The sequence below is a fragment of the Ostrinia furnacalis genome, unplaced genomic scaffold (genome assembly GCF_004193835.3).
Source record: "Ostrinia furnacalis isolate ACB-3 unplaced genomic scaffold, ASM419383v2 OfSCF3016, whole genome shotgun sequence".
Lineage (NCBI taxonomy): Eukaryota > Metazoa > Arthropoda > Insecta > Lepidoptera > Crambidae > Ostrinia > Ostrinia furnacalis.
The window spans coordinates 1-21633 of record NW_021133255.1 but is presented as its reverse complement, the minus strand read 5'-3'; the positions used below and the strand labels follow the sequence as shown (position 1 = coordinate 21633).

Below are 21633 nucleotides of genomic sequence, written 5' to 3'. Positions count from 1 at the left end.
GTGAGGTCTAAAATATTTAATGAATACTCGTTTAGAGGTAGATAATTATTAATTAATTACTATTTTATAGAAAATGTTTTCTTTCCACGTTTAAAATCGTTGGAACGCACTAATGACCGAGTATTTTCTCCGCAAAATACCACATGCGGCAAACGACTTCGTGAAAGTTGGAGTGTTCCAAACAACACTTTAATAAAAGACACGCTTAGGTTTCTCAGCAGCGAAATAAGCAGCAACCTGTTCTGTTATCAAATTCAACAAGTTACTAAACTGCGCATTAGGAAATTGTTAGAAAAAATGTTACACCCCTCGGCCTATCTTACGCACACAAGAACAAAAACGTTAGAAACGCCCGGCCATCTTTTTGCTCAAGACGCACAAAAAAAATCTTAAATTTATTCTCGAGCTAGGTATGTTCTGTAAATCTAGGAGTTCTTTGTTTATGTTTTATGAACACAAAACATTGTCTAATATACGCGTAGCATTGTTTGCGTGATAGCGTTTATTATTGGCGTATGAAAGTTTTTGTTTGGTGACTTTAGAACAAAAAAATATTAAACTAAGAGGTTGATAAAATGTTAAAGTTATGACTTACCCATACAACGGCTAGAAGCCAAATAAAAAAGAAAAGATCGCTGCCACCGGGCGCGCTCTATCCGGACGTGAACCCGCTGCGACGACACCACACAAACTGATCGTTGAGCGGCGCGGTGCTCCCTCTGTTATATTTATGTTATCGGCGGGCAGTGACTTCCATACAGCTGGCTGGCCGTAATAGCGGTAACGGTAACCGGTTATTCGTTATCGTAGGACGTGGTATATTCGTAGGGCGTGGTATATTCGAGTGCTTGTTTTATTTATTTATCTTTATTATAGAAACATACAGCCTTGTTGATACATGCAGCTTAAAATTAAGTGGGTTACACATTGGCCTTTAAAGTTTTGTTTATAAGTTACTTCTTCTTAGTCGACCACTCTTGTCAGAGTGGTCGTGGTTGCGCTGACGAAGTACACGGTGGGGTGTTCGGTATCCTTTCCGAGGGTAGCCTCCATTCCTGTCGGTTAAAGGCGTCGCGAGTACACTGGACCATGGTGGACGCAATAGCCTCTATGATGGCGTCTATTATAAGTACTAATTTCAAGATATTTATTAGGCAGATACAATAATAATCACTATCCCAAGTTTGTTTCTCTATTATTCTGAATCAAATCATATCCTTTGGTGATCTAATCTCATTAAAAGTACAACTATAACGCTTTACATGTTAACCTGTGTATTAAAGCCAGCCAGTGCCAATCTTTTCATCAACCGACTTCAAAAAGAAGGAGGTTCTCAATTCGGTTGGTTGGTTGGTTGAGATAAATACCGGTAATTCGAAATAACAGTAACGTTATTTCGTTGCGGGCATCCCTTGAGAGATACACGTGCTAACGTGGCGTCCATGACAACTGCGCATGGCAGGCTCCCCGCCCCACAGCGGAGTTCGACTTACCACGCGGCAAGCCCTTGTTTTTTTAATTCAAAGTCACAACACAACTTTGATTCAGTTATTACGCATTCAAATATGGCGGGAAAAGTTAATGGCGTGACGTCGATCTTCTTAAAGTAAATAATGGTTATCGATTTTAGGGCTCTTTGTCTGGGTCACGTTTTGTCTAAACGTGATTTGGTAGATAATTGTTTTGGTAATTATTTACTAACATACGACTATGAGCTAACCCAATTTGACCTTTAAAAACAAATTAGTTCGACGGGTACTTAGTACTTATTCTGTACAACCACACTTCACAAGTTTGATTTTGATTAAGATCGTAAGAAGTGCTTGAACTATTTCAGAGGTGGAATTGTGTAAAGCAATCGTTATCATTTGATAGTTCATAAGGTACGATTATTCTGTCAAACGCTTTGTTTAACTGACTTTATCGTACGTTATGAACTGTCAAATGATTGCGATTGCTTTACACAATTCCACCTCTGATGTAGAGAATCTCGGATATCAAAAATATTGGATAGATTTATTCGTACCTACATAACTAACTCCTACAGTTACAGCCTGGCAACCAAGAAACTTTTTTTTTACCAATATCGAATGTCAATTTTAGTTTGGAACTTAGTTTGACCCATTTATTACATAGTTAATTTTAGTAAGTTAAGATGACATACTCAAAACTAACAAAACACTTATTTTAGTAAATATACTTCACTAAATACTCTAAACAAAGACAATATGCGTGCAATCAATTCAGAAAGCGTGTACGACGCACTTCCCCCAATTGATTTTATCTGCTTATCTATGATGTTGGTAGAGTTTGTCTTAGAAACAAAACCGCATCAGTCGATAGAGTTCCTAGAATTTCTCCTTGATAATTCGTTTCATGAATAACAAACAATTGTTTCCAAATCAGGAGCAAATCCAATTTAATTAACTAAAACAATATCGTAACGATAAAAACTTCAAAGGAAATACTAATGAACTAAATTCCTGTGCTCACTGAGCCGTTAATGTTTTGTGAAATAATTTAAGATCCTATTTACTGGCGTATCTAAGCTACACGTGTTTCTCTCTTTACTTATAATTATTTAAATTGTGTTTTTTGTGATGTACTTTTAATATTTCGGTAGATATTTATTATCATTAATTAAAAGTTTTTAAAGAAATCAATATATTGACTGTGGCTTCGCAATACATATTTGATAACATTATGTATGTCCGTAAACATATACATTTATTTACTAAGAAAAGTGACGTCCACTCATTTAACACGAGACATAAGAATAAACTTGCTGTTCCATCATTTAGGTTGCATAAGATAGGTAGTTCATTCTTGGGGAAATGTATTACCATATTTAACAAAATACCACACAACCTTGTCGAATTGCCAATAAACAAATTTAAGATACATATAAAAAATACCCTTATGTCCAAAGGGTACTACAAGGTTCNTAGAGATGAAACGGATATCCGGTAACTATCCGGTAGGCCGGATATCCGGCCTATATTTACTATCCGGCCGGATACCGGATAGTAACTCACTATCCGGCCGGATACCGGATATTAAAAAACTACGACATTTTCCTATTAATAAAATGAAATACATTAATCTTTAAGGTAAATATCAATAAAATGGCTTATAATAATGACGGCTTTTATTTAAAGTCCAAAAAGTTACAAAAAAGCCATATTAAGGCCTTTCAAAAACTTTTTTTTTTCTGGGCTAATCACACTAATGACGAATACATAAATAGTCTACCTAAACATCTGTTAATGTCGAAATATTGCCAAATAAAAAAGGCGATCTATTTTTCACTGATGGTCTAGTGACAATATGATGCATGCAGTTCAGTCAGATTACGCAGCAAGTAGACTAATTTAATTTTCGCTATTCAATCACACACCGAAATCACCCGAATTGATCTGCCCCCTAGACAAGTGGCATAATCTGACATTCTATTCGGACGGATTCGATTTTCGAAAAGTGTGACTAGTCTAGTCTATTAATAGACCCACTGATCGCGTTGGAAGCACCTGTGCGGCGCTAAACTCGTCACAACATGCAACGAGACAATGGGCCAACTATCCGGCCGCCGGATATCCGGCTATCCGGCCTAGCAGCTGGCCGGATATCCGGTATCCGGTATCCGGCCAAACAACTATCCGTTTCATCTCTAATGTAAAGTACCCCATAAGGGCTACCTTTTCTTTTTTTATTATTTTCTATTGACGTTCATAAGTGCCACTTGTGGTCTAAACTGAATAAATATTTTTGATTTTTTTTTAAAAGGATAAAATTCTATTTTTGATTTTTATATGCTAGAGCTAGTATAAATAGAAAATAAATCAAAGGTTACCCTTAGTTGCCCTTTACGTGACATTTAAAGAGGATTGTCTCAGGTTAATCTACGCGCTACGATCACCTACGACTATCTAGCACCCTATTGATACGTACTACCACAGAATAATAATAAGTACTGTACTACGTCTATTCTGCGACTACGTTGCTCCCTACTGCTACATTCTATGCTACGACTACGTTGCTCCCTACTGCTACATCTATGCTACGACCGCGTTACGAGTCTATGCTACAACTATATTACTCCCTGTTGCTACGAACGTAGCTGCTACGACTACGTTGCTCCTAACTGCTACGACGTCTATGCTACGACTACGTTGCTCCCTACTGCTACCTCTATGCTACTACTACGTTGCTCCTTACTGCTACCTCTATGCTACTACTACGTTGCTCCTTACTGCTACCTCTATGCTACTACTACGTTGCTCCTTACTGCTACATCTATGCTACGACCACGTTACGAGTCTATGCTACAACTATATTACTCCCTGTTGCTACGAACGTAGCTGCTACGACTACGTTGCTCCTAACTGCTACGACGTCTATGCTACGAGTACGTTGCTCCTACTGCTACATCTATGCTACGACCACACGTTACGAGTCTATGCTACAACTATATTGCTCCCTTTTGCTACGAACGTACCTGCTACGACTACGTTGCTCCTAACTGCTACGCCGTCTATGCTACGACTACGTTGCTCCCTACTGCTACCTGTATGCTACGACTACGTTGCTCTTTACTGCTACGACGTCTATGCTACGAATACGTTGCTCCCTACTGCTACCTCTATGCTACGACCACGTTACGAGTCTATGCTACAACTATGTTGTCCCTATTGCTACGAACGTAGCTGCTACGAGTCTACGACCATGTAGCATTTTACTTAGTAATTACAATTTAAACGCGTAATGAGATAGGCGAGGCATAAGAAGTCAATTTAAAATCACGAACAAAAATGTAGATGTATGTACATTGTATCAGAAATAATTCACCAAATGTTTTATCAAAAACATTCCTTCTATTTTGTTTGGAGGTGATGCGGGCTATTCGATTTTGAATAAGTTTAGTGATACGGGATTGCGTGCATTCATGAGATTTATTCGATTAGTTTCATTCGGGCTAGCGATATTAGAAATAGCGATCCTTTAGGGGTAGAGTGAATTGGAATTCCAACTATTAAAATTATTAATCACAGACGAACTCTCGTAACAATTGTTGTAGTATACAGGGTGTTAGGTAAATGGGTATATGAGCCGACACTAGCAACATGGGCATATAAATGGTATGGTGAAGTCAGAAAATTGATATCTTCATTTTAATTATTTTAATTTTCATACAAATCGGATTTTATAAAATTTATTTTGTATGAAAGTTTAAAAAATTAAAATGATGATATCAAATTTCTGACTTCACCATACCATTTATATGCCCATTTAACATGGGGTAGTGTCGGCTCATATACCCATTTACCTAACATCCTGTATAGTTACTGGAGTAATCATGAAAGGTTTTGTTCCGCATAAACATTCTGAACTAATCTAACAGGCATAATGTAGCATGTCAATCACTCGGGGCAGGAGTGACGGCCGTTATCAGGACACGTGCGCCCGACACGAATATCGCTTTAGGTCATTGCGTTTTATTATATTATTAGCGGCCGCCCGCGACTTCGTAGGCGTGGATCCCGTTTTACCCCCTTATGAGTGGAGTTTCGTAAAATCCTTTCTTAGCGAATGCCTACGTTATGACATCTACATGCATGGCAAATTTCAGCCCGATCCGTCCCGTGGTTTGGGCTATGCGTTGATAGATCACTATGTCAGTCAATCAGTCAGTCAGTCACCTTTGAGTTATATTAGATGACAATGCCACTTAAGTTTAAATAATGGTTTATCGAATGGATTGTGGTCGCAGTTTTGTAACTGCGATTCTGAAATGGCTTAACATGCTATACGAAGCCTTTGTATTACCTGATTTATCTGAACTGCTTAGGAGTCTGAGATGGCTTAACTTAACATGCTACAATGAAGCCTTTGTAGTACCTGAAATTTCGATTCGATCATTTATACAAGAAGTCTACAACCTAAATTAGTATTTGATCGTGTTTGAAATCAAAAGAGAGCTAGTGACTACATAGTATTCTTAGAACGCATTAGAACTAATTGTTTATTTTCTTGAACTCGTGATGCACTTTGTTAGGTGATGCAAAAAATCAGGTTTACTCGTAGTTATTATTAATAATGATTACAGTGTGGGCTGTACAAATCCTTATTTTGCAAGATTGGTGTTGTAGGAAGCCCCTTACACTGACTACACAGTAAATGCCCAAGAATTTTGCAATAGAAAAAAGAGGAAATATGTACCTATTGTGTAGATGAAACTCTAGATCAGGGTTTCCGAAACTATGGGTCGTGACCCAGTGGTGGGTCGGGAGCGAACATTGAGTGGGCCCTGCCTGCCTGTAGAACGATACACCAACCACCCGAGTTTAGGAACTTGTATTATATGAGTCGTAGCCCAGACAACTTTGGGAACCACTGCTCTATACATAGCCTTTTCCAATTAAATGTTAATTTACTTTTGTTGTTGGAATATCAGTACGTGCACCAGTCATAATTGGTTTTACTAAGAGTGCGATTTATTACGATAAAAATGGCATAATAATACCTGATAAAATTAAATAAATTATTATTAGTAATTTGATAAGGTAACCTTGACTGTTAAAAATAAATCAGAAAATAAACACGACCAAAGCATTGTTTTGAAAAAGTAGATACAGCTAATTTTGACGGCGATCACTTCTGCGTAAATGATGATAGATTAAACAAACATTGATAGGTATGCCATTGTGTGTTATTATGAAATGATGACGTCACGAGCATGACGCGTTTTCATGCCACACTATGGTTAGTGTTGTTATGTAAGTAGTGCAAATAAAAAGTACACGACAATGCAATTAGATCATAGTGTTTCTAATTGATTAGAGTCCCACGAGGAAGTTATATGTGTGTATGTGTCATAGAGGCTAGGTGTTGGTGGGTAGAGTCATTTAGTCACGAACGATTATTTGTATTTGAGTGAAACATTTTTATGAACTTACTTGCATCGATAAGAATCGTCCTAAAATAATGTTAAAACAAATAAACCATACCAATATTTAAAGAAGTGATGAGAATGATGAAGTATTAATTAAATAGGAACATACTTAACCTATATTTGTAAGAAGCAAATGTATAATAAGTATTCCTGGATCATTTATAGTATCTCCCTTAGAGTTTCGGAACACTGTTAATAGTTTAAAGTGATAAATAAACCACAATGTACACGCGTAGAAACGCGGTTTAAGCTACCTTAAAACTGCTATAATTCATGTCCCTTCTGAACAACTAAAGGCAAAGTTGCCATGACTGAATTCAGAACTCTATATTTTTTGAAAGGTGCTAAATTCAGTGCTACATTAACTGTCCCCACTTGCCCAAACAGCAAATAATATAGTATCCAAGATCTACAACAGCGCAAGAACCTCAGGCACTATTACTTACTTACCTGCCAGAGCTAGACTCTGTTTTTAATAAGTTTTCAAGATTACATTCAGTATTCTTAAGAAACGCTGAAATACGTGATCCTTGTGAATATAAATAGGTACTTTTTATGACTGATTTCTACTACCTATTTGATATCGTATATTTTGTAGTTTATTGAACCTATTTCCCTCGAGGTTTCAGGGTCGTACTACGTAATTTTTTCAGTACTTAATGTAAAATCTAGGCAGTTCTATACTACAGAATTTAACAGAGTCTCCACAAAAAGAAGACAAATATACGACTTACAATTTACCTATATTACTTAATTAAGACAAATATACGACTTACAATTACCTATATTACTTAATTAAGACAAATATACGACTTACCATTTACCTATACTATTACTTAATTAGGGGTCGACCAACCCATAAAGTTCGTAGCACCGTAGTCTCGTAGCATCTAATTACTGTTGGTTTCATCTTCATGTGACTTTCATGTGAGGTCATCGTCTTTATTGTTATTTAAATTGACATTTTCGGTATACCTGGCAACCTGAGCCTTCTAGTTTCTCGTACCCAGATCAATATATTGTGCTGCTAGATATTATTTTCGATAATAATATGCTAATTTGAACCCTCGACCGTAGACAAACAATGTCACTTTGCTTTTAAAGGGAATAAAGTATGTAGGTACCTATGTATAATTGGGGCACTAGTGATTATAAAAGCTTTAATGGTCGTACCCAGGGCGGGGGAGGGGGCAGGGAAGGGCCGCTGCCCCACCTGGAAATCGCTTTGAAGGAGCTAACTCAAAGAATCTGATTTAAAAAAAATCGCACTTGCCCCCCCTAGACCTGAAGCTGGGGCTGGTTATGACTTGTCCCTTCCCCTAGGGCAAAAGCTGGTTACGCCCATGAAACGCTTCTTTCTAGTTTGGTTAAAGCCTGTAATATTTTTATGAAACTGGGAAAGGTTTTAAAGTTGTTGTATTTTTGTATGAATTCTTCGTTATTTGTTTTACTTGAATGAACCAGAGATGAGAAATTCTTTGAGCGTGCTGAAAGCGTATTATTATGTTGCCACATACATATTTATATTGTTGCAGGAGGTTCTGGTTTCCACCCTCATATGGGACAATCACATTGCAGGTTTCAATCAACTACTTAGTTCAAAAAAGAAATTGCCATTTTCTTAATTGTTATTGGGTTCTTTATCCCTTATATCTTGACTGTTGTGGACGCCCTCTGCCCCATCTAGGGGACATAGGACCATAAGTAGTATCCCTTATATCTCATCCTGCTTATTTCCAAGTATGTTTCTAAGGATGATGTCACATCACAGATAACAAGCTCTCTTTTAAATGTCTCGATATGTGACTTTTGTACTACAAATGTTCTTATTTTGTACTGTTTATGTAGATAGATAGTAAATATAGGTAAGTATTCCTTAATAAAACAATTGAGGTAATTTTTTAATTTTATTTATTTCCCCGTTGAGCCGTTTCTCGAATCGAATCTCAGAGCCTTTCTACAAACTACTTCGCCTACAAGTCTACGTCAACGTGATTCTAAGCAAACTAGCATGCATAAGAAAGAAATACATAATATTCAATCAAAACTTACTCAAAAGTAGTCATAAAACAAAATAATATACCAAAAAAATAAGATCATAACAAAAATATTTCCCTAAGATGTACATTTTACTTAGCTGACAATACTATAATAACCTTAATGGTACAGAGTTATACAATGCGTGCTACGAAAAATACCTAGCTCTACAAGTATTTTTTGACGATTAAAGGATGTTCTAAATGTGTACTAGTTTAATACAAAACATCTAGATAGCTATCTAACTAAACTCTTTAAATTACCTCAATTTTGTTTTAAATGTTCATGGGAACATAAATACATCTAAACTCTTCGCTAATAAAAATACATGATAAGTTTTTCAAATTATAACACTGGCTACGAACAAATACGAGAAACAAGAAGAAGTTACAAAACACTGGTCATATTATGAAAAAATAAAAAAGATTAAAAAAATATATAACAAGAAGGATGCGTGCTTTAAGTTTTTAATCTACAAGCGTTGTTTTCGGCCAGTTTAGGCGGCCGCTGAAAGCTGGATGACTTTCTCGTTGATCTCCAGGTGTTCTGCGACGTACTCCTGGTCGGCCATGATGTTCGCCAGCCGGTTCAAGATTGACAGAAGCTCACCATCCCTTAAGTGCAGTTGGTCGTTGCACTGTTCCACTTCGTCTACTACTTCGTCGGGAATCTGGAAGTTAAGGAGTAGGAGTTAAAGCATATGATGCAACAACTTTAGAAAGAAAGAAAGAAAGAAATTATTTATTTGATACCAGGATTAAAAGCGTTACAAACTTTAATTGCCTATACATCTATAATGCTCGATACCGTCTTAGAAAAGGTTGATTCTAATTTATTTACGAAGTCTGAGTTGAGCTAATGATACTACGATAACATAATGTTACCAATGGCTACAAAGTAAGACTTTTTAAAATTACACTCTCACACGGAACGGAATTCACCAATAGTAGAGTTAAGAACTTCTTCTTTAAAAAAGCATGGTAGTGGTAAGATTCCTCCTACATTAGTTACAATTTATTTTTAGTACAAGTTCAGCTTAACCCTCATATTTCAGCCAAATTACCGTTTTCAGAAGAGCATTAATAAATGCTAATAGGAATGCGTCTTCAGTGAAAGTTATTAAATAAATTTTATCCAGACACATTTTTGGCAACATAATATTTGGGATATGCCGTTGCATTGGCTATCTTCCAATCTATGGAAATATGGGATGCGGATGACGTCAGTAATGCCTATATTTAGCTTCCAGTTTTCTTCAATGAGCGCTATTTCTGCTAAAAAGCCAAGTTCAAGCCAAAGATATCTTCTAAATACTTATATTTCTGTTTTGCGTCACGTTTTTTCCTTTTTAGGGAATAAATATACATTGGTAAACCCCTAGAACTTATGATAAAATGATGAAAATGGTGGCCTAATTACCTTCTGAAGCTCCAAGAAGGTTTCAAACTTGAGCTTCTTCCTCTGCTTTCCGCTGTTGCTGTTGAAGAACATGGTGAACTGCTGGTCCTTCGGTTTGATGTAGAAGTAGATACCGGCCTGCAGGTGGCCCTTGGGGTCCCTTGCCAGAAGACTCCTGTAAAAAGAATTGTATCTTTATTGACTATCCTTTTACTTTTAGTAAGAAAAAGTAGGTACTCTCATTCCTAAAAAAGCTTGCTAAATGATTACTAAGTATACTAACCTCAAGTCCCAGATCAAATTCCTTTTCTCCGTGACGCTGACGGCCGTGAGGTAGGCCTTGGCCACGTAGACCAGCGACAACCGTTCCTTCACGGTCTTGCCTCTGGTCTCTCGCTCGTGCCACTCCACATAGTTGCTGTTCTGAGGGTTGAACTGGTAGTTGTACTCCTTGCGGCAATGCGGCTCGTCGGATTGGGTGAACCAACCTGTAAAAACACAAAATACATTAGTATCAGGCCGAAATATTCGTAATAGTAAACATTTCTTCAAAAAGATACCTACCCGTATGCGGGTAACAGCGGTCAGCCATCACCGTGACGACTCGGGAGATGTGATAGCCCAAATCTGACAAGAAAACACCAGCTCGACCTCCGACTCTCACGTGAATCGCCAGCATGACGTGATCCTTCTCTGTCTCGATCAAGAAACCCTGAGGGCCTGGGAACGACGTTGTATAATCCATCAGATCTCCAATATTCTCATCACAGGACACCAGCATCATTGCTTTGGTGATGCCGGGGTAATCCTGCTCCAGGACTTTAAGACGCTTCATCACTTCCATGGCCAGGCCCACACAGGTGTGCTTGTGGGCGCGGATCGGCGGGTTGTATTTAGGGAAGAACGTCTTCAGGTCCTCGTCCGGAGCTGCCATGTACGAATCATACAGACTGAGGAAATTGTTGACGGAGTCGTAGTTCTCTGAGACGACGAGACGGCTCAACAGCGCCTCGGCTTTCGCGACCATCTCCTCGTATTGCTGGAGGGTGAGGTGCAAAGCCGGGCGGGGCCCACCCCACCGCGGGGGCGGCAGGGGGTGGTCGAGGGGCCACTGGGGCCCCGGAGTGGGGACGCCCGAGCCGAGTCAGCTCAACCACTCGGTGCCCCAGCGCCCCATGACGCGGCGCAGGGCGCGCTCCTCCGAGGAGGTTGATGCGGTGGCGGGGCCTGCCAGGCGCCCCGCTGCCCCTGTGGCCTCCACGCCGACCGGCGCATCGGGAGACCACTCGTCCTTACTTAACGGTTTTATGTTTATCATATCTGGAAAGAAGGAAAATACGTTAGTTGTTGCAAACTCTGGTTAAGAAGCTATAAGTAATGAGAGTAAATGAAAACGACCTAATGAGTTTCAGACGTTTCGTAACAGTAGATCCTGAATTCGTGATTAATTTATTTATGAACACAAAGTCTCGTAAATATGGAATTGAAAAATAAACTGAAGCAATTAGGTACATACATTTGTTGTCTAAGCAGTTATTTAGAATTGTAAATAACTGCAGATAATACGAAGAAATGTTAACACCGCTTATTTTGTCTTGTTTTAACATCTTTCTATTGTTAATAACTACAAAGAAATAAATGAATTTGAATTTGAATACTGTCTATTGAATTTTGTACGATTGTACCCCTTTATCCTTCCTTAAGTTTACAAAATTAGGATAATGATCGAGTATTAGAGTTAAAATCAACATGGTAATTAGCATTGTGCATATTATTACCATCATGAGACCGTAATTAAAATTGAGTAGGTATCTCGAGATAATTATACATAACGTCTACGAGTAAAACTGCATTAGGTACGATTATTACTCGCTATTGTTCTTAAGTATGATGATTAGTTATGTGTAATTATGTACTGACGTCACAATGTATAGGCATCTCATTGAATGTTGGTAATTTCCCCATTCAGATACTGGGAAAGTTTCATGGCTTTTATTTACGTCATAATCAATTAAAAATATTCTAAAGGGACTCTTCAATTACCAATTTAAGTAACTTGTGTCCTTACGTGATCAATCTAAATTATTTTTCGTAATTTATTCAGAGAGGTAGCTAGGTCACAGAAGAAGTTTATAGTTAAAATATGTTGATAGTTAATTAGATTCGAACTAAATAACGATTTATTAATTAGATTCGAACGAGTGCCGTATGCTCTACATTTGTTAGATAAACCTTATGTCTGATGGTACTCGTAGATTCAGGTCATATAAAAGTGGAGCAATTTATAATATACGCACATAATGTAGAGAAACACGGGTATCTATCTATTTTAGTTGAAATGGAACGCGAAAGTTTAAAAAAAAGTTCATCTATCTATCATCTAAAGTTGGCTGAATGATCAAGAAAATGAATGCCACCCATTAATAGGCCCTGGATTTGCGTTCAATACCCCTTCGTTGCCTGGTTACGGTCCCAATTACTTTTCCATAGTAACTGAAGTTCACTAATCCACTTTTCCCGTAGGTATTATGTGTCTATTCCGTCGCAACTCTTGAATTCCTATCCTATGTACTTCCTATCCCATCCTACTACTAATGTAAAGAAGATGAAAAGTAAGAGAATGGATGCATGGATGGATGTTTGTTACTCTCTTACGCAAAAACTACTGAAGGGATTTTTATGAGACTTTACAGTAATTTATAGCGATATTGAGTTTATTGCCCAAATTGCAACAATAAGTATCAAGTAAGTAAGTCTTTCAATGACAAACTGAATTTTAGGCGGACGAAACCGCGGGCAAAAGCTAGTACCTACCTACCTAATAGATATACAGATGCTTTTTGCACTACCGATAACGCTGCGGGCATTACTAGTGCCAGTCAAGGTCTCAGGTGAGTCATAGGACATCATCGATCGATGGTCTACCACCCCCTACCCTATTGCATAATACTTATAGGCCAACCATTTGAGCTGGCTAGAAAATTGCGCTTAACTAGATATTGTCCTAGACAACAGATGGTGTCTATGTATATAGCACTATGGGAACTCTATGGTTACACTAATTACATTACGATACGATACGATACTAATTATCGTATCGTTACACTAATTACATTACGATACGACTCTATGGTTACACTAATTACATTACGATACGATATGTGAAAATTGTGTGGTCAAAACTCAACCTCACTTCAATTTTGGAAATTGTTTAATCGGGCAGAGCCAAATTGAGACAGTGTTAATTCGTCCAAGAGACAGTGTCAATTATTACCTATATCTTTTATCAATCAGCATACTATCAATTACTTTTTAAATAATAAATTGATAATGGTAATTGACATAATCAGAGTACTGAGAAAAGTAATTTGATTTTGATGGTCAGTATCAGTGAATGATAAATCGAAAAATAATGAAGCGCACTTATTGGCTGAATGTAAAGAACTAACGTAGAGTCTAGCAGTCAGTCTACACTCAACAGTATCAAAAATCTAGGTGAATAAAGTAACTCGTACTTGCGAATAAACCTTGGTAGAGTAGTTGTTGATATAGGCATTATTGAATTATGTTGTGCATATTTTTATATCGTGTTGCTATGTCGCAACATTGAAAACTACTGATATTGATACTGTGTGTACAGGTTGATTGGTAAATAACACAAGTGTTTGTTGTTATTTCAATTTTATTCACAAACAGATTGATGTTTCAGTTGCTCTGTGCAACTTTGTTCAACTCAGGTTTTAAAGAGTAGAAAGTCAATTCGGGTAAATAATTTGGCAAGCTGTAAATTATATCAGGAATTTATTAGAAAACCGTATTGCGCATAATTTTCCGCAATGATGACGTCATACTGCTGAGTTGAACATCGACGGGCTGTAACTGAGAGATCGCATCAGAGACACTGCATCTTCAGACAACAGAGAAGACAAAAGAAAACCACAACCTGTACATATTGTTTTGGTATCGGTAGAGGAGCCGGCAAATGACAATGATTTCCAAAGTTTGATAAAAATTAAGAATTATACTTTACAGAAATGAGACGACTGAAAATTTGAAGGATGAGACAGATAGTTGATGATCAATCAAAGGTGAACGTACCCATTTCCTTGGCCTAGGCCGAACGAAGTCTCTAGGTTGTCCTCTTAGGAAAGTCTGTGTTTACGTTGGAAACGAAACTGATTGGTCGTGCGTCCGCGCCCGCTATATAGAGTGCCCATCCTGTCCTCCCCCCTCTCGTTTGCCTTCCTCAGCCCCCTCTCGCGTCATCGGACGATCCTAGCCTCGTGTGCGCGGCACGCGAGCCAAGGTTTCCCTGTGTGTGTGTAAACGTGATGCCTGTAAACGGCCCAGCTGTGTGGGTGATGCGTCAAAACAAAGTTTGCGTGTGTGCGTTGAAAACACGCTGTTGTCACAATTTGTCCATTTGTGAATAGCTGAGATTAACCTTTAGCTTGTGAGGGTGACATGTGATGTGAAACGAGTGCAGCATCGACACGTGACTGACATTGGTCGGGGGTCTCAGTTCCGTTTGAGATAGGCATATCCCAGCCCAGGAATTCTTTTGTAGAGCCTGGGAGTATTTATCTCTGGAATTTGCTGTCATGAATCAGACATAATTCCATCCACATTTCTGGACCATGGTGTCTTAGGAGATATAGGTGTGAGAGGATATCAAAGTAAAAGTAAGTATTAGACCTAATGTTTTGCCAAAGTACAGACGATGGTACGTCAGGCTTTTTTATGTGGCATATACGTAGTTGTAATTGGGACGATTTTGCAACATAAATAATCTAATGTGCTGTCTTGTGTACCTAGGTTATTCTAGATAAACCATATCACATATAGAAAAGATAAGATGGCAGGTTGTTATTTTTGTTTGTTGAACATCCTACCTTCATAACACAATGCAACACATATCTGTAGATGCTTCGGAAATCTACATATTTTGATAAGGCTTTGGTTTTATTCCCAGATTAAGATTTAAAATCGTGCTGATAAGTAGATATTCGATAATAAAAATAAAATCTTGTAAAGCTTCTACCTACACTGCAAAATGTAGAGCGGTGAAGTATTTGGAAGACTTTTTCCATCAATGTTGTTGTCTCCAAAACCTGCTCTAGACAACTTTGTCCTTCAATTATCTAGAAGTTTTCTTTTATAACCATTTTCCATTAGGAGAATCGCCAGTTCGCGTGTCGAGTCGTCTTTATGTGTAAAATGTAGACTACATTAATTTAATGGATTGAAGGTCTTACCTACTTACTTATTGGAAAATTTGTGAAGGTTAGGAGTTCTTTTGGCTTTTCTTTTACCACTATTATTCTTCTTCTTGTCGTGTCGACAACAAACTTATAAGTAGGTATACAGTGTCAGCCCAAAACTCCGAAACAAGAGTGGCGTTGTCAATAACATTCATTTCACCACTATTTTTTTTATCCACAACGAGGAAGCTCTTGGCCTGTATCTCACCTGATAGTAAGTGACGATCAGGCCGAAGGTGGAAGCGAGCTTCACCCGGAATCCTCAACCACGGAGGAACTGGCTATCTTACCTCTAACTGCCGGAACACAACAATGCTGTTAACATTGTTGTTATGGCGACAGACTTAGGTAAGATGGTGGTAGCTAGCCAGGCGGACTTAGAACAAGACCTACCATCAACCAAACCGAAAAGAAAAATCTGCCTCCACTGGGAATCGAACCGGGACCTCTGCGTCTGAAGCAGGTGGTCTTACCACTAGACCACAGAGGCGGTTACTATTCTTATTTTTCGGTTTCTTTTAGATACCTGCTTGTTACTTACACAAGCTTAGCCTTTTTTAGGCTTCATTTCGGTACCTACCTGCTTCTAACTTACACAAAGTTTTAAAAATATGAGAAATGTAAAGCATCCCATTTTACTCTAATTTCTAAATAGGTACATTGTATTCGTTCCATAATAGGTAATTGTTATTTTTAATTTTGGAGGTGGTATAGGAATGTTGTCCTTTTTCTACCTGGGTATTTCCAGGTAGAGCACACAATTTCAGGTAAGTTATTTTGTTAGTTGTTCCCAGGACATTGCGTTTTTTGAACATGGATCGGTTCATGTTCATTGTTCGGTGAACATTCGTATTATACCTGCCTAATATTCGTGTAAAAGCTGTTTTTGAAAGCCTGTTTTCACAAAACACTTAAATGATTATTCAGTCACCAGATGGTGGATGACTAACCTAGTGTAGTGACCCCATTATCACATAACAGTTAACAGGAAAAAAATTATAAGTACTTACCAGTGCAGTGACGCAATAAATACATTTTGTTCGTAAGAATAACTTATTTATTTATAGGTAATAACAATTCTTGCGAAATTCAGCCTATTTAAGTCTGTCTTTACTTTTTCACAGTAACAATAGAGATGGCTCTCAAGCCATCTGGGTCTCAACCCAGGAAAAATCATAGGATACTTTTTATCCCGGTTCTTATAACGGGACCCGAACGATTTCAATGACAGACCAGAATTCACGCAGCCGAAACCGCGGGCAAAAGCTGTTCACATAAAATTCAGATTGCCACTTCCAAATCGCCATTTCGGCTTCCAAACGGTCACGGTCTAAAAATAGACTGAGATCAATATTTTTGCCTGAATGTGGCGCAGTCGACCTCCAGGCACGTGCGGTGTTGTGACGTACATTCAAGTTCCGAGAACAGCTGATTCACGAAGGCTTTTATGCTGACGTCACAATCACAACAGACTGGTAAAAGGAGCTCGCTAAGTTGCTGATGATGTAATGATGACTAACTAATAAGACCTATACGTATATTGTCGTCATAGCGTAAAAAGACACACATATTCATGCACATGGTGATTGAACTCATAAACATCCTTAAATAGATAGTTATATAACTACTGCTAAACGTCCATGACTCGTGCGCATTACATTAACTTTTGACTCTAGAAAGAATCATACCCACACAGCAGTAGCTGGTGTTTTAGTTCGGCACATAAAATATACTATAAGTATAGTCAAGGTGGCTTTTTCGAATGATTTCTTAAAAAAAGAAGCTAATAAACACTCCTAAAGCACATTACCTTATAGTTACTCTCAGAGTCTCTTCTTCCTTGGCAATTCATTTGTCTACAATTGATCCTTATCAATCTCTTCATTTATTTATCAAACGTATATAGCAATCTTCATATTATGTTACTAACTTGAGACAAGTATCGTGGGTTCTCTATATTTTAAAATTTTCGCAGAGTTATTTTTGCGACTCTACATCTATCTACATTATTAAGTTCGATTCATCTGGCATATTTTACGCCCATTATTTTTTCGCTCTTTCGTTATCAAAACAAAACAATAAAATATAAATATGAACCATCAGCTGTTACCTCTCTATGTGTGCGTTTCCACCACACACACTCCAGCCTTGTGTGCGCGCCTGAACCACAGCTGTTACAGCAAAGAGAACCTTATCTGAGGACAATTAAGGGGATTGTCGATAAGCCGATAAGTTCGAGAACACTCGAGTAATTTTCCGAGCATGTTTACCAAACAAATTGCGCAGTTTTCATTGAGCGCTTTATATTTGTAAACAGAGACGCATGGCCGTTGTCTGGGCCCAGATTAGATGGCGAATGTTCTAGTTCCGTTAAATGTAGGATGTAGGTACTTAGACACACTTCAATTTTAAGTTTTCATTAAAAAAAAAAAGAAAACATTAAGGCGGAGGTGCACCACCGTGCACCACCTTACATTGACCGTAAATATAACAACAACCGGTATTTTTAAACTAGTTTGACAGATTTTTGACGTTTGTTAAATTTAGTTACTATAAAAAATAACAATGAGTTTACCATCTCTGTCAGGATACGCAAATTTGTGGCCCATTTTTTGGAAAATGTGAATAATAAAGTGCTTCAAATTCTTTTAGAACTTCCAGAAAGTCTTTGTTTTAGCATGAGTCGGCGGTAGAGTAAACTATAATATTTGGGAAGTGCCTAAGTACCCTGGAAAGGGCTTAGTGCTACGTGCTACATACATAGTAAGGATTTATTTATGTGAATTATTCTTTATTTTCAAAAAGAAGTTTTAGAAGTCTCTTTAAATATCATAATTCATAAAACAAAATAGGTAGTAATAACTTAACAGTATTGCGCAAATCAAATCAAGTAAGTACATCACAGAGAACCTAAAAAAGTAAATTATTTAAATGCGTGGTATTTTTTCACCAAATAATTATTTGCCAAATATCTAATACCTTACTTTACTTATAATATCACTATTACACTATTTTGTCTCCAAACTGGTACTAGTATTTTTTGTTCACAAACAATCAACAATCATATTTAAACAGTTAAAAATACCACTGGATTCTGGAACAGATAGATTCTATCGTGTAGTATAAAAAATAAGGTTGAAAAATATGTAGGTATTCCACAATTTTATTTTTAGACTCACGCGGATTATTCTCATTATATGAAGCCGTGTGCTCGCAAAATGGCAAAACATTGCAAAAAAGTGGGGTCGGTTTCATCCGAGCAAAACGAGTTCCCCTCGCAGTCTAGACGCGGAAGGGGAGATAGTGCATTTTAACGGCCTTCAGGAGGGCTGCCGCGTCTGGTAACTTGAGATAAAATTAAAGTACATACCTACGTAGTAAAAAAATCTAAATATATAAAAGGAGAAACTGACTGACTGACTGACATATCAACGCACAGCCTAAACGGCTAAACGTAGGCACTTGAAATTTAGAAGGGACGTAGCTTAGGTACCGTAGAGGTGCACTAAGAAAGGAATTCCCGAAATTCCCACGGGAACGGGAATTAGGGGGAAAATCCTTTTGTATGAAAAATCTAAACCGCTTAAGTTAGACGCTTGAAATTTGGCATGCAGGTAACTTAGTAAACTTAAAGCTTAGTTACAACAGGATATTGCAAAATTCCCACGGAAACGGGAGTTAGCGGGAAAAAACATTTGTATGAAAAAATCTAAACCGCGTAAGATAGCTGAAGGGGGTAAAACGGGATCCACGCGTACGAAGTCCCGGGCGGCCGCTAGTATGATATGTAGGTAAAGTCAATGTCATTCGATGTGATAAACAGAGAATAGTAGAGTCGCGTGTGACCTATGATCATTGGCCTATGAACGCGCCGGCGATGGCGATCTGCACGCGTTGGTGTGGTTACTGTGGTTGAAGCTTCACTACAACAGATAGACGGCTAACGAATACAANCGTCCGGGATCTCTCAAGAATATTGGCGACGGTATTCCTTGAGCGTGAACGAAAAATACGTGAACAACTTGTGCACGACGACGACGGCCGGCACGTGGCGCGAGTCATCGCGAGATTTTCACCGTGGCTACCAAGAGGACGCTCGATTTTCTGCTGCGACGGGTATCCGGCGACTTCCTTACGATTAAAGACGACGACGACGACGACGAATGCAAGGAGGAACCTGTTTCAAGTCGGAGCAGTGAAACCGACCACGAGGACGACCACGCGCACGACGGTTACGACGATTACGACGATCACCAGACGACGATTAGTAAGCAGACGACGACGCCCAGCAAAATGAATTCAGGTGCAGTAAACCTAATGTTCGTGGAAGAAGCCATTCCGAAATTCTGTGGCACCGACAAAACCTACTCTGTCACAAGATGGGCGCAGGAGATTGAAGACAATACCGAAATATTCGGATTGACGTCAACACAGCAGCTTCTGATTGCTAGAAGGTCGCTCACTGGCACGGCGGCAACGTGGCTACGATCAGAAAAACCCTTCAAAACCTACGATGACCTGAAAACGGCGCTAACCAGAGAATTTCCAGACACCACGAACACTAAAGAGATCCACGAATTAATGGCGAGTAGAAAGAAGAGGAAGGATGAAAAGTGCTACGATTACATGCTTGACATGAAAGCTATTGGGAAAAAAGGCAAGCTGGCCGATTATGTTGCAATCCAGTACATAATCGAAGGTATAGTAGATTCAGAGTCGAACAAAATCATGCTATACGGAGTCAAGACGTACTCAGAGCTGAAAGAGAAGCTACAGCTGTACGAAGCATTCAAGGAGAAGTCTCGAAACAACTACGCGGCAAATAGACGTCAAGAAGAGCGAAATAGGAACGCAACACCAAGAAGAGGGCCGAGTGTACGCTGTTTCAACTGTGGCGAGTGGGATCATACATCGAGTGCGTGTCCTCATCGTTCAAAAGGACTCAAGTGTTTCCGTTGTAATTCGTACGGACATATTGCTGCGCAGTGCAATAGCAACGACGTGAACATAAGTGCAAGTGCCAAAGTTAAACGTCCGGCAGGTGGCGCTGATGACGGCGGAAACCGCAGCCATCTTCGTGACGGTCGAGAAATGTCGGCAAAGCAGTATTGCGTATCGACCAATGGCGGCGCGGGCGCGATTGTCTATGACGGAATGACAGCTACAATGACAGATGACAGGAAGATGGCGTCCGGCACCCAAAATTGTGTCGATGTAAACAACAATTTAAAGACTCTAGTTATTCAAGGTTTAACTTTTAAAAGTTTGGTTGATAGTGGTAGTGATGTAAATTTAATAACATGTAAAGTATTTTTCACTTTAGGAATTACGAAGTTTACCCAAGAAAATGTAATGTTTACTGGGCTCGGAAAGAAACAAGTAAGTTCTTTTGGCAAATTCACTGCACCAATTGAGGTAGACGATCATAAATTTCAATGCATATTTCACATTATTCCCGATGACGTAATACCCTACGATGTAATTTTAGGGCAAGAGTTCTTGAGAGACGTAATAGTGGTTATGAATAAGGGGTCAATCAAGGTTTTTTCCTCAGCTGAAAGTAACTCTGACGATTGGTTAGGGCAAATATCGTGTGTTGTAGGTTACGAATCCCCATGCTATGCTTCTAACCCACAGGTCAGACAGGAAGTTGATGATTTGGTAAACAGTTATGTCCCAGTGCAATCCAAGGAGGCACCCATCGAGATGAAGATCATACTTAAGGACGACATTCCAGTTGCTCAGCGACCGAGACGATTATCTGTGATGGAGACCAAGGAAGTGGACAACCAAATAGGTGAGTGGCTCAACGATGGGGTAATAAGACCTAGTTTTTCAGAATATGCTAGCCCGCTTGTTTTGGTAAAGAAGAAAGATGGTGGGGTAAGAGTTTGCGTAGATTATCGTAAAATTAACAGTAAAATTGTAAAAGATGAATTCCCTTTACCTGTGATAGAGGATCACATCGATAAGTTGGCCCACACTAAA

General features: G+C 38.7%; 2 protein-coding genes across 2 annotated transcripts; one reads left to right on the top strand and one right to left on the bottom strand.

Moving 5' to 3' along the window:
- Positions 1–8843: 8843 nt before the first annotated feature.
- LOC114357015 (uncharacterized) lies at positions 8844–11531 on the bottom strand. Its single transcript, XM_028310428.1, has 4 exons — positions 10949–11531; positions 10668–10872; positions 10406–10559; positions 8844–9656 (listed from the first exon to the last, which is right to left on the bottom strand). The coding sequence occupies exons 1-4, from the start codon at positions 11409–11411 to the stop codon at positions 9483–9485; spliced, it is 996 nt and encodes a 331-aa protein (XP_028166229.1). The 5' UTR covers positions 11412–11531; the 3' UTR covers positions 8844–9482.
- Positions 11532–19605: 8074 nt separating this feature from the next.
- Positions 19606–21630, top strand: LOC114357021 (uncharacterized; the record flags this gene model as incomplete). The annotated part of the gene is made up of 2 exons (XM_028310435.1): positions 19606–21024; positions 21283–21630. Coding segments are annotated over exons 1-2 (1434 nt in total), but the record flags the coding sequence as incomplete, so codon positions are not given.
- Between the last annotated feature and the right edge of the window lie 3 nt (positions 21631–21633).